We start from the raw sequence: 15,188 nt of genomic DNA, 5'->3' as shown, positions 1-15,188 counted from the left end.
ACCCTCTCCAGTGTCTAAATCTATGTTGGAACCCCTCAGCATCACCTTCTCCCATGGGTAAGTTAATTTTTAGCACTCAAAGATTAATCTAAGTTGAGAAAATAGATGACCTTATTCAGAAATAACCAGATTTTAGCACTTAAATAAAACCAAGGTGGGGATCATGAAAATTGCACTAATAGTGTGGGGTTTCTCTAAGATCCTTGGTATTGATTCTATTAGCCTCTTCTGTGGAAGAAGACAGACTTCCACTGGGTTGAGATGATTCTGGGTAACTTGTACAGAGACTGCTCTGGATTTAACTGTATGTTCTGAAAACTCAACACCTTTTTTGGTAAACCATTAAAATTTGTTTTTCAAGGAATATTTAATAAAGTAGATAACATATGGTTTTCTAACATGTATTTTTATATCACAGAAGCCAAAGCAAAACATTTTGTGCATACTAGGTGAAAATGGCCTGCTTATTGTGCATACACTGAGTGCAATTTAAAAACTTCTGTAATTATAGCTTCAGACTTTGGAATTGGAATAGGTGGTGCCAGTGTTCTCTCCTTTCTTCATATGGGAAAAAAAAAATTCCTTTGCAAATCATTTGAAGCCAGGACAAAACTTCCATAGCTGTATTCTTAGGATCAACTCCGTAGAGTCTTCATGATTCAGGTAAACAAGTGAAGCTTGAATTAAACCTTCCAGAAGACGACATTCCAGCTCGCATGATCTCATCAACCAGGAGAATGTTGGTGGCAATCACAGTGCAGGAGTGAAGTAGCTGTTTCTTTACACAATAGTTATCCCGTACACCGACTTCTGCTGCTACCATTCATTGGCTTACCTGTGTTCAAGTCCATACCCACAAGTTGACCTGATTCTGAATGTTCTGCTCGAACTTTAACTAGTGTTTCCTGAAGATCAAAACCCGAATTCTGAGCAATAATGCGCAATGCATCAGCAAATACTTGAACTCCAACTTGGGCCCTGCCCTTTACGCTGGGCCTATATTTCATCAGGGCTTCTGCCATTGCCACTTCCACTGCACCGGCACCTGGAACTACACAGCCATCATCAATAGCATTTTTAAGAGCCCTCAAGCCATCTCTTATTGCATCTTTGATTTGAGTGTGTGTTTATTTGGTCCTTTGACCAATAATGTGACAGAGTGAGGATTGTTACATTTTTCAATGAAGGTGAACTTCTCTTCTCCCAATGTATACTCATAGACAAGTCCTGCATGTCCCAAACAATCTGGATTTAGGTCATCAAGAGAATTTAGAGCTATCCCACCACATGCAAGAGTCAGCCTTTCCATATTTCTTCTTTTCGCTCTGCGCAGAGCTACTGTGCCTTTTTTTGCAAGAGCATCTAAGGAAAATGGGTCAATTCCCTTTTGATTAATAACAAATCCTTTATTTGAGTCACCACAGACTTTCTTTTTCAGTTCTATTATTTTTTTAACTCTATCTTCAATGAATTTTCTTTCAGCTTTTACCAGTTTCTTTCTCTCTTCTGCACTCTTGTAAAAAAAGCCAGAATTCACTTCTTTTTTTTATATTCTGACGACACATTGCATGTGAGGATGTATGCATCTTCTACTCTTTTTTTCATATCAGGATTCTGTGCCCCATGGTCCAAAAAAAGACCTCTGACTAAGCTTGTATCAGTTTCAGATTTGTGTATCATCTCCATGATCTCAACCACGAAGAGGTCAAAGGTTCATTTTGTTTTCTAATGGCCAAAATGGAGTCAACTACAGCCTCTGTTAAGACATCAGCAAGTTCAGCATAAACTTTAGTACGGAGAGATGTTCTGGCCACATCTGAGTGTTTCCCTGTCCAGATCTTTGCTTACTTAGACTTGTTCCAAAAACTGAAGTGCTTTTTCCTCTGCAGCTTCAAATCCTTGTTATTACTCTGGGATGAAGACCTTCAGAAATGTAGAGATCCGCCTGTTTCAGCAGTTCCCCAATGATTAGGACATTGGAAGTGGTACCGTCACCAGTTACGTCATCCTGGGCTGTCGCTACTTTGGCTATCAAGGAGGCTGTTGGGTGTTGAATTTGCATTTCATAAAGAAGCACATTGCCATCTTTAGTAAGCCTGATGTCTCCAGCACCAGAAACAAGCATCTTTGTCATGCTCTTAGGCCCCAAGTTGGTCCTCAGCACGTCCTGCAGCCCCCAAGCCACGCTGTTGACTGCCAATGCTGCCTGGGCTCGGGCCACCTCGGCTTTGGGGTTCAGGGTCTTCACGGCCGCCATAGCTGAGCCAGCAAAAGAGGAACCCCTTAATTCTTAATATTTCCTCCAAGACAGTGAATTCATGACTCAGCATTTGTGGGAGGACTTGTTTTGCCTGGGTGCGTGTTCGTTGTGTGTGTGAATGTGCTGCCCCTTTGGGTGTTCCTGATTGTATCTGTGTCTTTGCGGTCCTCTTTGTGTCTGTCCAGTGTCCTTGTATGTCGCTGCTGGTGTGTGCATGTGTGTGTCCAGTGTGTGTGTGGTGTGCTCTGTGGGGCTGTCTCAGGTGGCCCCGAGTGTTTGTGTCCGTGCGTGTGTTCCCCTCAAGGTGTGGTTGCGGGGGTCTACAGTGTGGGTCTGTGTGAGCCTGGCTGTGAGCCCTGCGCCTGAGTGCCCAGGTGAGACTGGGGCGTCTGTGCCTGTGAGTCTCTGTGCTTGTGGTGTCTGTGTGTTTCCCTGTGAGCTTGTCTGTCTGTGCACCCTGGCAATGGGCAGCTTTAGAGGCAGTCTCCCTAAGGGTGACTTCCAGAGGTGAGGGAGAAGGGGGGGGGTGCTTCTTCCCCACTCTCCAGGCTGAGCCCCTTCTGTCCCTGCTCCTTCCAGCCTCTAGTGTCCCCCTGTAGGTCCCATCTCAAGCCCCAAGGATGGATGGGTCAGTTCATAGAACCCCAGGCCCAGGGAGAGGGGAATTGGGGAAGACTCTGATGGCAGGAAGGACTTATAGAGTGTGTCGGGGGGGTGTCTGGGGGGACTCTGGGCCCTCGGAGAGGGGCTGGAAGACCCTGGATCCTTGGGAAGGAATGAGTGGTGGGTGCACATGGGGGAAAGCTGAGGGGTAAGACTCCTGGGCCCCTGGGTCCTGCCTAGGAATGATGGACTGAGCACCTCTGGAGAAGGCTGGGAAAGTCCTCTGGGACTCGGGTCATCGAGAGCAGGTCACTCACTTGACCACAGGGAGACTAGGCTGAGCCTTAGCCAAGGCAGGTGCCTGGGGCTGCTCGGAGCATCACTCCCGGACCTTTGGGTCCTGGTCATCTCCTGGATGGGCAGGGCCACCCAGGAACACTCCGCCCTGGAGACAGAATCAGGCCCTGGGCTCTCTCCAATGGGGATTGGGGAGAGGCATGGAGGGACCGTACTTAGCACAGGGTCATGCACAAGATGAATGCGCAGTGCAGGGTCACTGCTGATGCTGATGTCAGCATTCAATACCTTCAGCCCTAATTCAAGAGCTCACCTCGGCAATCCAAAGGAGCGAGAGACTTGGAGGCAGGGGAGTGACCGATGTTAACTTTTTTCTTTTTTAAATATATTTTTTAATTGATTTCAGAGAGAGGAAGGGAGAGAGGGAGAAACATCAATAGTGAGAGACTGATTGATCGGCTGCCTCCTGCAGGCCCTCTGCTGGGGATCGAGCTGCAACCTGACTGGGAATTGAACCTTGATCTCCTGTATCATGGGTCGGTGATCAATCACTGAGCCACGCCTGCCCGGCCGATGTTAACTTAAAAGAACAGAAATGCTGGGATGCTGGAAGTCCTGTGCGCTTCCAATGAACTCTCTCAACATCCCCACCTTACCCCGCCATGTAGGGGAGCCGAGGCAGCCAGGGATTTACCCAGGTCGCACTTGGAAAGGGGTCCTGAGTTTCCTGCAGTTACACCCGGCCAAACTCCTGTCTCCGAAGTTCGCTCCTTCGGATCTTGCCAGTGATGGTTTTGGGCAGCTCGGTAACAAACTCCACCTGGCCGAGGAGAAAGCAAACCATCCTGAGTTAGTCCTGCTGTCGTTTCCCACCAACCCCCACTCCTCTCCTTTGCCCCTGAATGTTCCCCAGACAGGCTGGCACCATGCGGTGGCTCTAATGGGCCCCAGCAAGTATGTCAGGTCCTCCTCCTGAGCCCCTGAAGCTGGCTGCAGCCCTGTGACGTGCTTTGACCAATGAAATGTGGTGGGAGCAAAGCGGGTCACCTCCAACAGAAGAGTCTGGAACCACTGAGCCTGGCCACCCTCTCTGTCCATCTCTGACAGCCCCTGGCAGGTACCTACATGATGGCTGCTCCTTTATCCTGGTCCCAGGAGAACCAGGCAGGATAGGCACGTGCCATGAGCAAGGGAGATGCCTCCCTTAGAATAAGCCACACGGCTCTGGGCTGTTTGTTACCCGCAATAGCATCGAGCCCCTAACTGGTACACATCCCCTATTCTACTCTCGAGGGGGCAGCAAGCCCAGCATTAGAAGCAAGAACTTTGCTGTTAGACACATGGGTTTGAGGTCCAGCTCTGCCTTGTATTAACTCTACTCTCAGGCAATTTACGTTGAGTCTCTGAGCCTCAATTTCCTCTCCGTAAAATACTTGGTTAAACCATCTCAGGTTGCAGAGAGGATTAAATAATAATGCATGTGAAGCATTGAATCCAGGGCCTGGCACGTGTAGTAAATATTCAGTAACTGTTAGCTACATAGCTTTACAAATGCACTGACTAAAAACATTCAGACAATGTAGGAATCGTTGACTTGTTGACATACATATCCTTTCAAACTTTGTTTTTAAACAGATCCGAAAATATTATGTGTATTCTTGCTTGTCCTGCTTTTTCTCTTAATAATATATTGTCATATTTATGTTAAAAATAAAAAAAATCTACACCATTTTAAATTATAGGATAATATTAAATTTTACAAATAATTTAAGAATTTCTCTATTGGACATTTTTGTTGCTTGCGCACAACATTAAAAACAACTGTAGTAGAATACAAAGCATCGGAATGGAGTGCATGTTGTAAGGATAAATATAAATGTGTTAAAATTTGTTTATTGTGTATGTAACTAAGTATTGAGTTGCAGTATCCAATGTATTTCTTAGTATAAATCATTTAAAAATAGTTTGGAAAAAAAAATAAACAAAAATAGTTTGGGCCCAGCTGGCCTGGGTCCCCAGCTGGGGGTGTGCAGGAAGCATCCAATGACTCTCTCTCATCATTGATGTTTCTCTCCTGCTCCCTTCCTCTCTCTCTGAAATCAATAAAAATAAAAGTAAAAATAGTTTGGAAGTGACTCATTTGGATGTCTTTTTTAAATTATGAAAGATTTTAAATAATCTCTTGGATAGCCTTGGGCACTTCTCTGACTTTCTGCCCTCAGGTTAAAGTGCCAGCAGGCTTTGCAGTTTCTGACCGAGGACAGAGGTTCCGTCTCATTCGCTTGGCAGCACTGCGCCTCTAAGCCGAGCTGCTGCTCTGCAGGGAAAAATGCTCGTTCTATTGGCAGGTTAAGCGCCACCCGGCCTCCCTACCAGACCTGGGGCAACGGAGCACGGGAAGGGCACCGAGCCTCTGCCCTCACTCACCTTCCTCGGGTACTTGTACGGGGCTGTCACTGACTTCACGTGCTCCTGCAGCTCCTTGGTGAGCTGGTCCGTGTCATGGGACAGAAACTGTGGGGTCAGGACAATGAAAGCCTTCACCACCTGCAGTTCAGAACCAGAGCAGAGGCTCAGGGTGAGTGGCAACCAATTGTATGGTTTAAAAAGTAAATGTTTATGCAATGAATGGAAAAACAAGTTGACACTTGACCCTTTGGAAAAGGACAGGACCAGGTTCAAATCCAAACACTTCCAATTTCCACACTTTGCCTTGGAAAATTATTTAACCTTGAATTCCTTCTCTGCGACATGGGGACAGTGCAGGTTCGTCCCACAGTGGGCTTATGTACAGATTCCACGAGATAACACATGTAAGAGGTGCAGCTGGTTTAACTTCATTATCACCCCTCCTCAGTACCATCACCATTTTTACTCTTAACGTGTGTGCGGGTCTGTGCCTGGAGCCTTGTGGGCATTTAGTAATTGCTGGCAAGTCATGGTTTTTATATTGCTCTTTACGCCCGTTTCATTGCACAGGCCCTTGTTCATAGCGGGTGCTCAACACCCTTGTTGAATCGATGAGCGTATCGGAACCAGAGCGCTCCGGTTTCCATCCCTGAGCGGCACAATCTGGGCAAGTTACTGAACCTCCTCACGCCCGTCTGCGTCCATGAAAAGGCTGTAATAGGGGCTTTAACTCCTTAGGCGGTTGTGAGGGTTAAACGAGCTGCACATAGTAAGGGCCCACCAAGTAGGAGCTGTCATCAAATCAACACTCTTAGGGTTCTACTAAGTCACAGAGGGTGCCGCAGTGCCTCCTGCTGCCCACACGGTGCAAGTGCGCCCCACCCACCGGCTGCTCTGGAAGTTTCCCCTGCCCCAGCCTTCGGATGCCCTCAGCCACACGCCTGCCCCCCGTCCTCACCTGCCCCCTTATGGGGTCCGGGCTGCTCACCACAGCCGACTCGGCCACTGCCGGGTGCTCGGCCAGGGCGTTCTCCACCTCTGCGGGCCCGATGCGGTACCTGCGGGACCAACGGGTCCTGCTCAGAGGCTCTGAGCAGATGCCAGGGCTGGACTGACCCAGGCGCTCGTCTCATGTTTGGGAGTTTCACACCTTTCGTTGCCACAGAGGGCAACTGTCACGAGAGCCAGAGGACTGTGAAAGGGCCCTGTAGTGGGAGCAACATGCGACACCTGGGCGTTCCAGGTGTAAGAAACACCAAGCTCAGAGGCTCCCAGGGTTTCTCCCCTCACTGCATCTGGGTGTGTGTTTGGGGGGGGGGGGTAGGGGAGGGAAGCTGTCCTTCTGGGGCTATGGGGCTTGGTGCCAGGAGCTCCCCCACAGAGAGTCATACTTTGAAGTGTCAGACACTTGGGAGTCTCAAACTTTGTCTTAAACATTCAGGGAAATTCTGCCGCCTAGTCCCACTACATCGACATTTCATTTAGAAACTAAAAAAGTAAAACAAACTTAATTTCCCTGACATATCCAAGAGTTGTTACTTGTGTCACTTTCTCCCTCAATCACCTAAGCATTAGGAACAACAGTTTGGGAGCCAGAATAGCTTGGTTCGAATCTGGGCTTCACCCTGCACTATCTTGAAGTTTCAGCAATTTACTTCACTGGTCAGTGACTCAGTGTTCTCATCTGTAAAAAGGGCACAATAATGGCAGGTACTGGGTTATACAAGGCACTGAGGAGAGTACTTTCACATAGTAAGTGCTCCATAAAGTTTAGTTACTATTATGGTTGTGGTTGTTGTTTTTCGTGATGTTGTTTTTGTGACATGTGTCCCGTTAGAGGAACACAGAGAATAATTTGTCCCAACAAATGGGGACAAATAAGGGCCAAAATAAGGTCTCCCTTCCCAATCCTATACGCCTCTTTAAATGACATGATGTCTTATTGTGGTTGCAATCGCAGGCCCTCTTGAACTTAGTTTTTATGTTGGGAGAGCTGCAGAGATACCCTGGGTCAGGGCCCTGTAGACGTGGCTCTGCTCAGGAATAGGCTGAGGGTCCCATCACCCATGCACGGAGGAAAGGGGAATGGCCAGGCGAGCTAGATCCTGCCTCTCGGCTCCAGGGCAGCCACACCTACCCAGAGGCATTGATGATGTCATCATCCCTCCCCAGGAAAAAGATGTAGCCCTCTTCGTCAATAGTTGCTCTGTCCCCAGTGTTGTAAAAGTCCCCACACTCCACTTTGGCTGTCCTCACTGGGTCATTCTGCAAAGAGAACGGCAGTGAGCTTAAAGATTTTGAGCTGTGAGTTTAGAGATACTGAGCTGATACTTACGGCTCAGATCTGGGTTCGAATCCTGCTTCCCACTCTGCCAGGCACCCGTGCAATGTTTGGAATTTCTCTGAGTCTATTTTCTTTACATGCACTCAATGCACAAAATATACTGCCAATTATATTAATATAACACAGTAGCTGAACAGATGGGAGATGTCATAAATATTTGTTGAATGAATTTTCTCCCCCAAATACTATCTCATCTCATTGTCAAAGAAAGTCTATGGGGCTGGTAGTTTTTATTTTTGCCCCCCAGTGGTCCCATCTTGTGAAACTATAGCTCGATATCACAACCAGGATACTGACGTTGCTACAGGCCCCAGTCTCGCCCAGCTCTCCCCTGTTTCCTCGTATTCATTGGCTTGGGTGAGAGTGTGTCCCGTACTAGGCAATGTCACCGCCTGGGTAGGTTCAGGTATTCACCACCAGTCAGTCCCATCAGCACCAGGACCCCCCTCCCTCCGCTCCCCTCTCCCTCCTCCCCTACCTCCCTAACCCCTACGCAGCAGCTAATCTTTTCTCCAGTTTCATAATTCGGTCATTTTAAGAATGGTACTGAAGTAGAATCCTTCAGCATGTAACCTTTTGGGGCTGGCTTTTCTTTCTTAATCCTCCAGAGATTCCTCCAGGCCCTTGTGTCATCGATACGTTGACCCTGTTTATTGCTGAACAGTATTTAATGTTGCGGGGAGCCACAGTCTGTTAATTGCTCACCCACTGCAGGGCATCTGGGTTGTTGCTAGTCTTTAACTATCGTGAAGAAAGCCGCTCTGAACATTCGTGCGCAGGTTTTGTGTGAGACTGACATTTTTATAAGCCCATTTAACAGAAGAGAAAACTTATGCTCAGAGAGGCACAGTCACTTGCTCAGAGTCACTCAGCCAGTCAGTGGGAGGGTTGGCCTCTGAACCACTAAGCCATGAGTTGGGATCCTCTCTCTTGTGGAACATGAAATGATTTTACAAGGTCCCAGTAAAAAACATTAAAAAAAACCTGGAGTCACATCCCTTTTAGCTTCCCTTTCAGTTGTTCTGATTATTTCAATGAGGCTCTTCACCATGTTTTCAAAAGCTCGGGGAGCTAAGTTTCAAGATCAGAGCTTTTTGTGGGAACAGGGTTCAGCTAGAATTTAAGAAAATCATTTTGTTTGCAGTATAGCTATGCTTATACCTGCTTTGAAATAAAACTGTTTTCCACTTGCAATCCCAGATCAACTTGTTCTTTATAATTTTTTATACAAGGAATGTTTTAAAGTAAAATAATAATTATCGTGTGCATCTGTTCTAACCTGTCTGGGGACACCTGAAGGACTAAAGCCCTCATTTCACAGAAGTAAAAGTACAGGTGGGAAAAGCGGCAGGCACTGCTCATGGCAGCTACCAGGCGGACTGCAAAACCAGAGGCCTGAGGCAAGAGACCGGGTGGAGACACACAACGGACCGTGGCCTGGAGGAGAAGCTGGGGTGAGATTTTGGGCACAGGCGAGGGAATTTGGATATTCAAGTACATGGAGGAATTTAGAAAGCCACGCACAGTCACAGTCGGGGCAAGATGCGTGCTCAGCAAAGCCCTGAGAAGACCTCAAGCTTTCAGGTCAGGCTGATGGCCCCAGGCTCAGAGCAAGCCCCGCTGAGCTGAGCGGTGAGGAGGGCCCAGGGCAGAGCCCTCTGCCAGTGGCAGTTCTCTCCTTTTGTTGTTGCTGTTTCTGTCTGTTTGTTTGAGCTCCTGGCAGTCAAGGGAATCCCTGTCAAAACATTCCTGAAAGTGAGGTAAGGGATCAGAACTTCAACAATCACACATGACAAACAATAGTCTTTGCCAAAAAAAAAGAGAAAAGTCTCAAAGCAAAGGACTCCTATGACTATGGCCTTCAACGGTCAAACAAACAAACAAACACATACAAAAATACCCCCACTAGCAATCTCAGCCCTAGGGACGTGGCAGAGTCTGATTTCTAGAGTTATCACATTATAATAGTGAAAAGCCCAATTTGCAACCAATAAAAAATGTCACAGAACATAGAAAGAAAACAGGAAACATGGCTCATTCAAAGAAACAAAAATAATTGACTGGGGTGGTGGTTGTGGTGGTGGTGGAGGAGAGGATCAATGGGGAGAAGAAGGGGAATATCTGTAATACTTTCAACAATAGAGATAAATTAAAAAAAAAAAAATAGACAGAAACCACCCCTGAGGAAGCCCAGACATCAGACTTACTAGAAAACATCATTTAAATCAAAAGTGTTACTAGACTTCGTGTGGTGATCATATAGTAAGGTAATCAAGGTTGAATCACTATATTCTATACCTGAAACTAATATAATATTGTACACCAACTACACATAAATTAAGAAATAAAAAATAATAAAATGGTTTTCACTGCTGAAAAAAACAAAAGTTAAATATGGCCAAAGAGCTAAGAGAAAAAATTGACAAAGAACTAAATGAAGGCAGTAATATTCTATATGAACAAAGAAAAGAAAACCATTCTATTGACAGTAGCATCAAAGAGAATAAGTACTAAAAATAAATTTAGTCACGAAAGTGAAAGGCTTCTATACTGAAAATTAACAATCGTTGCCCAGACAAATTAAAGAAGACAAATCAATGGAAAGGTTTCCATTCTTAATGATTGGAGACTTAATATTATTAAGATAGCAATACTATCCAAAGCTATCTACAGTTTCAGTGCAATCCCTATCAGAATCTCTGTGGTGTTTTTTTCAGAACTAGAAAAATCCATCCGAAAATTCATATAAAATATAAAGGGATCTCAAGTATCCAGAGCAGTATTTTAAAAGGAGAAGAAATTTCAAGGATTTATACTCCTGATTTCAAAATTTACTGCAAAGACACAGTAATCAAAACAGCATGGTACTGGCATAAAACCAGCCATATAGACAATTGGAGTAGAATACAGAGCCCAGTAGGAAACCCTCACATACATTTTCAATTGATCTTAGACAAGAGTGCCAAGACCATTCAGTGGGAAAGGATGGTCTTTTCAACTGATGATGCTGGTAAACTTGCATGTCCACATGCTTTTGCCTTATATATACAAAAATTAACTCAAAATAGATCCAAAACAGATACAAGAGCTGAAATGATAAAACTTTTTGAAGACAACATAGGGGAAAATCTTCATGACTTTGATTTGGCAATGATTTATTAAATATAATACCAAAAGGACATGAAACAAAAGAAAAATAGATTAAATGTTCTGTATCAAATTAAAAATCTTTGTACATCAATGGATACTATCAAGAGAATGCAAAGGCAGCCCACTGAATGGGAGAAAATATTTGTAAAGCATATATCTGAGAAGAGATTTATACCCAAAATAAAGAACTCTTACAACTTAATAACAAAACAAATAACCCAACTAAAACTAGGCAAAAGAAGCTTCCAGTCAAGATGGCAGACTAGGCATATGCCAAAGTCACATTCCCCACCAACCACATGAAAATTACAGCTAAACTACGGAATAACTATCATTCAGAACTGCTTGAAATCTATTTGAACAGAAGTCTTTTTACTAAAGATGTAAAAGAGAATTCACACTGAGACTGGTAGGATGGGCAGAGAGAGAGAACCCCGCACCCACATATGACAGTTAAAAATCAGGAGGGATATCTCAGCCTCAAAGGTCTCCCCTGGGGAACATGGGGTCCCAACCCCCAAAAGTGGGATATCCCCCATCCCCACCCAGGGTTCCAGTGCTAGGAAGAGAAGTCCTCATAACTTCTAGATTTAAAAACCAGTGGGGATTGTGGCTAAGTGAGGGGGGCTGCTGCTGGAGACCCACGCATTCATCTTAAATGAATGCATGGGTCTAAGCATGGACTAAGTTGGGGTCACTTGCTCTGAGCTCCAGAGCTGGGGCAGCAGCTGAAAAGGCACCAGGGACATACAGCAAGGAAATGAATCATCTGGCTTCACGGTGAGGGCTAGAGGGGCAGCTTTCTCCCAGAAGGAAATGCTGGAAGAGGCTATTATTCCCCCCACCCCCACCCCAAGAGCCATATCTCAGTCTCCATCAACCTGGCTAACACCATTTGGCCGCGCTGGTGATTCCCTGAGATCGCTCCCCACACAATTTATGGGCCCACCTAAGCTGTTTCCAGTGGTTTTCCATACAAATGGCCTGTCTTGGCTCATACATCAGATTTTCCTAAAATCTCCCAAAGATTCACAAACCCCAAACAAGCAGCATATGTCCTCCACATGCCCTGTACGTCTTACTAAGTGGCCCCAAGCATGGCACTAATGGTACTAATGGCACTAGTGGCAGCTGGCATTGGTTCGCACTTTGGCCTTTCCTGGGCCACTCCAAGCCCAGCACAAGTACGAGCCATGTGGAGATTGCTTTGTAATTCATGCCCAGTGGACCTGGGCAAGGCACCAGGGACCGCTGAACTTGACCTACACTTCCAGGGAGACCCCAAGTAAGCACACTCATGGACAGCTTTAGACCAAGTCAGAACAGCACCCAACCACCTCCACAAACAAACCAGTCAAGGGGTAGACTCATTGGGCACCAGAGCCCTTCTGAAGCAGGTCTTGCTCCCTAGGTTAGGCCCCTGCACAGCATTCCTCCATGGTAGTCGAGGCCAGTCCTTGCAGCTGATTGGCCTGCAGGTCAATCCCTTCCATTGACATGACAACAGCAATCAAGGCCCAGCTACAAAAGAAGGATGCACATAGCCCACACAGGGAGTGCACTGGGAAAGCCCAGCTTGGGTACTGGGAGGTTGTGCCACAAGGCTCCACAGGACACCCATGACATAAAGCCACTCTACCAAGACTGGGAGATGAACAAGTTCTATCTAATATATAGAACAAACATAGGGAGGCAGCCAAAATGAGGAGACAAAGGAACACATCTCACATGAAAAAACAGAAAAAAACTCCAGCAAAAGAACTAAGCAAAATGGAGACAAGCAATCTACCATATGCAGAGTTCAAAATGTTGGTCATAAGCATGCTCAAAGATCTGAGTGAGATCTTCAACACAGAGACAGGAAACATAAAAATGAAGATAGAAAACATTTAAAAGAACCAGTCTAAAATGGAGAATACGTGAACTGAAATGGACAATTATTCCAAGGAATCAACAGTAGAGTAGATGAAGCAGAGCATCAGATCAGCCATTTGGAAGACAAGGAGTAGAAAACACCCACTCAGAACAGCAAACAGAAAAAAGAATCCAAAAATGTGAGGATAGTTTAAGGAGCCTCTGGGACAGCTTCAAGTCAAGATTTGCATCATGGGGGTACTGGAAAGAGAAGAGAGAGAACAAGGAATTGAAAACCTATTTGAGAAAATAATTATGAAAAACTTCTGTAACTTGGTGAAGGAAATAGACATACAAGTCCAGGAAGCACACAGAGTCCCAAACAAGAAGAACCCAAAGGGGCCCACACCAGGACACATAATTAAAATGCCAAAGGTTAAAGACAAAGAGAGAATCTTAAAAGCAGCAAGAGAAAAGCAATTAGTTATGTACAAGGGAGCTCCCATAAGACTGTCAGCTGATTTCTCAACAGAAACTTTGCAGGCCAGAAGGAATTGGCAAGGAATATTTGAAGTGATGAAGAGCAAGGACCCACAACCACGATTACTCTACCCAGCAAAGCTATCATAGAATCAAAAGATAGAAAAAGAGCTTCCTAGATAAGAGAAAGCTAAAGGACTTTATCACTACCAAACCAGTACTACAAAAAAATGGTAAAGGGTCTTCTTTAAGAAGAAGAAAAAAAAGATTAAAGTTTAAAAAGATGAATAATAAAATGGCAATAACTACATATCTATCAACAATTACTTCAAATGCAAATGGATTAAATGCTCCAATCAAAAGACATATGTGGTTGAAAAGATAACAAAACAAGACCCTTCTATATGCTGTCTATGAGAGACTTACTTCAGATGGAAAGGCACACACAGGCTGAAAGGAAAGGGACGGAAAAACATATTTCATGAAAATGGAAAAAAAACAACAACCAAAGGGAAGTTCAGGTAGCAATACTTATTCCAGATAAAATTAAGTTTAAAACAAAGGCTATATAAAAGAGACAAAGAAGGACCCAGAAATTCCACTTCTGAAGCAACCCAAAAGACGAAATTGAAAAGGCATTTGTATCCCTATGTTCATGGGAACTTTATTTACAGGAGCCAAGATATGGGTGTGAACTAAGTGTCCATCAGGAGATGAAAGGAAGTTCGATTGTTAGTGGGAGTGGAGAGCAGACCCTAAAGATACCTGAGCAGCCTCACCACCTCCAATGACAGTCTAGTTATCATCCCACCCCTGGAGGAGCTGCAGCTGCTGCACCTGGTGCAAGGACCCCAGTCTGCATCACCAAAACCATGAGCAGTGAGGCCAAGACCCAGCAGCTGAAGTTCTAGAAGAATACCTAAGCTATGGGGGATCCCCTGAGAACTCTGGGGTCTAAACCCAAAGCTGGGCATCCTAGCTCAGAGCACCAGGATTGAGAAAGGTGCCCATATAACATCTCTCTGTGAAAAGCAGCAGGGTTTCTGTTTGCCAGGGAGAGGAGGCTAGAAATGCAGTCATTCTCTTAAAGGGCCAATGCACAAAGATTTGTGTGCAGCCACTGAGCTTGGGCTCCAGCAGAGAGGGCAGAGTGGACTATAGCTGTGTGAGGAGAATCTAAGGTTTCAGGCTCTGGAGATAGAGCTCAGAGGGTGTGCATCTGGATTCCTGTGCTGAGTGATTTCCCTAAACAGCAGAGGACATCTTTTGCAGGCAGACATTTAGCATCCAGGCAGCTTTTGCCTGGGGGGAAGCAATTACCCACCTGTTGAAAACCTCTCACCCCACCCTGTGGAGTTTATGCCTTGCTGTGGGCTACAGCCTGAAGCTCGTTAAGAGCCTTTAAATAACAATCAGCCTCAGGGTACCTTGAGTCTTTGCCTGATCTTCTTCTGGACCCAGGACTTGGAAAAGCAGACTTTGGTGTGCATCTTGGTCCTGTCCAAACACACCCTGCCTCAGCACAGGGAGCCACAAACTGTGGATTGCTGAAAGCTTCAGACAGGGTACTACTCAAGGCCAGTCACAAACAGTGTCTGACATTGGCACGTACCAGAGACCATCCAAAAGACTCAGAGTCCTATCAGATCTTACCTAATACATAGAAACAAACCCAAACAGGCAGCCAAAATGGGGAGATAAAATAACAAGCCCCAAATGAAAAAACAAAAGAATTATCCAGAAGAAGAGATTAATGAAATGGAGATAAGTAATCTTAAGATAGAGTTCAGA

General features: G+C 45.4%; 1 protein-coding gene and 1 pseudogene across 6 annotated transcripts in view; both read right to left on the bottom strand.

Moving 5' to 3' along the window:
• Window positions 1-444: 444 nt before the first annotated feature.
• LOC308555133 (T-complex protein 1 subunit zeta pseudogene) lies at window positions 445-2,257 on the bottom strand (annotated as a pseudogene). The gene has a single exon. The product of its transcript is annotated as a T-complex protein 1 subunit zeta pseudogene (transcript).
• Window positions 2,258-3,529: 1,272 nt separating this feature from the next.
• Window positions 3,530-15,188, bottom strand: part of LOC308555131 (acyl-coenzyme A synthetase ACSM1, mitochondrial-like) — a 42,905-nt gene continuing 31,246 nt past the window's right edge. For 4 of the 5 annotated variants that reach the window (XM_081133005.1, XM_081133006.1, XM_081133004.1 and 1 more), the window contains 4 exons: window positions 7,707-7,834; window positions 6,528-6,627; window positions 5,588-5,707; window positions 3,530-3,980 (listed from right to left, as the gene is read on the bottom strand). In XM_081133005.1, coding sequence (XP_080989131.1) covers window positions 3,894-3,980; window positions 5,588-5,707; window positions 6,528-6,627; window positions 7,707-7,834 — 435 coding nt within the window. In that variant the 3' untranslated portion in view covers window positions 3,530-3,893. The remainder of the gene's footprint in view (window positions 3,981-5,587; window positions 5,708-6,527; window positions 6,628-7,706; window positions 7,835-15,188) is intronic. The other variant, XM_081133003.1, reaches the window with a different exon arrangement.

The sequence above is a fragment of the Miniopterus schreibersii genome (assembly GCF_964146895.1).
Source record: "Miniopterus schreibersii genome assembly, chromosome: 3".
NCBI lineage: Eukaryota > Metazoa > Chordata > Mammalia > Chiroptera > Miniopteridae > Miniopterus > Miniopterus schreibersii.
This window is presented reverse-complemented; position numbering and strand designations above follow the sequence as displayed.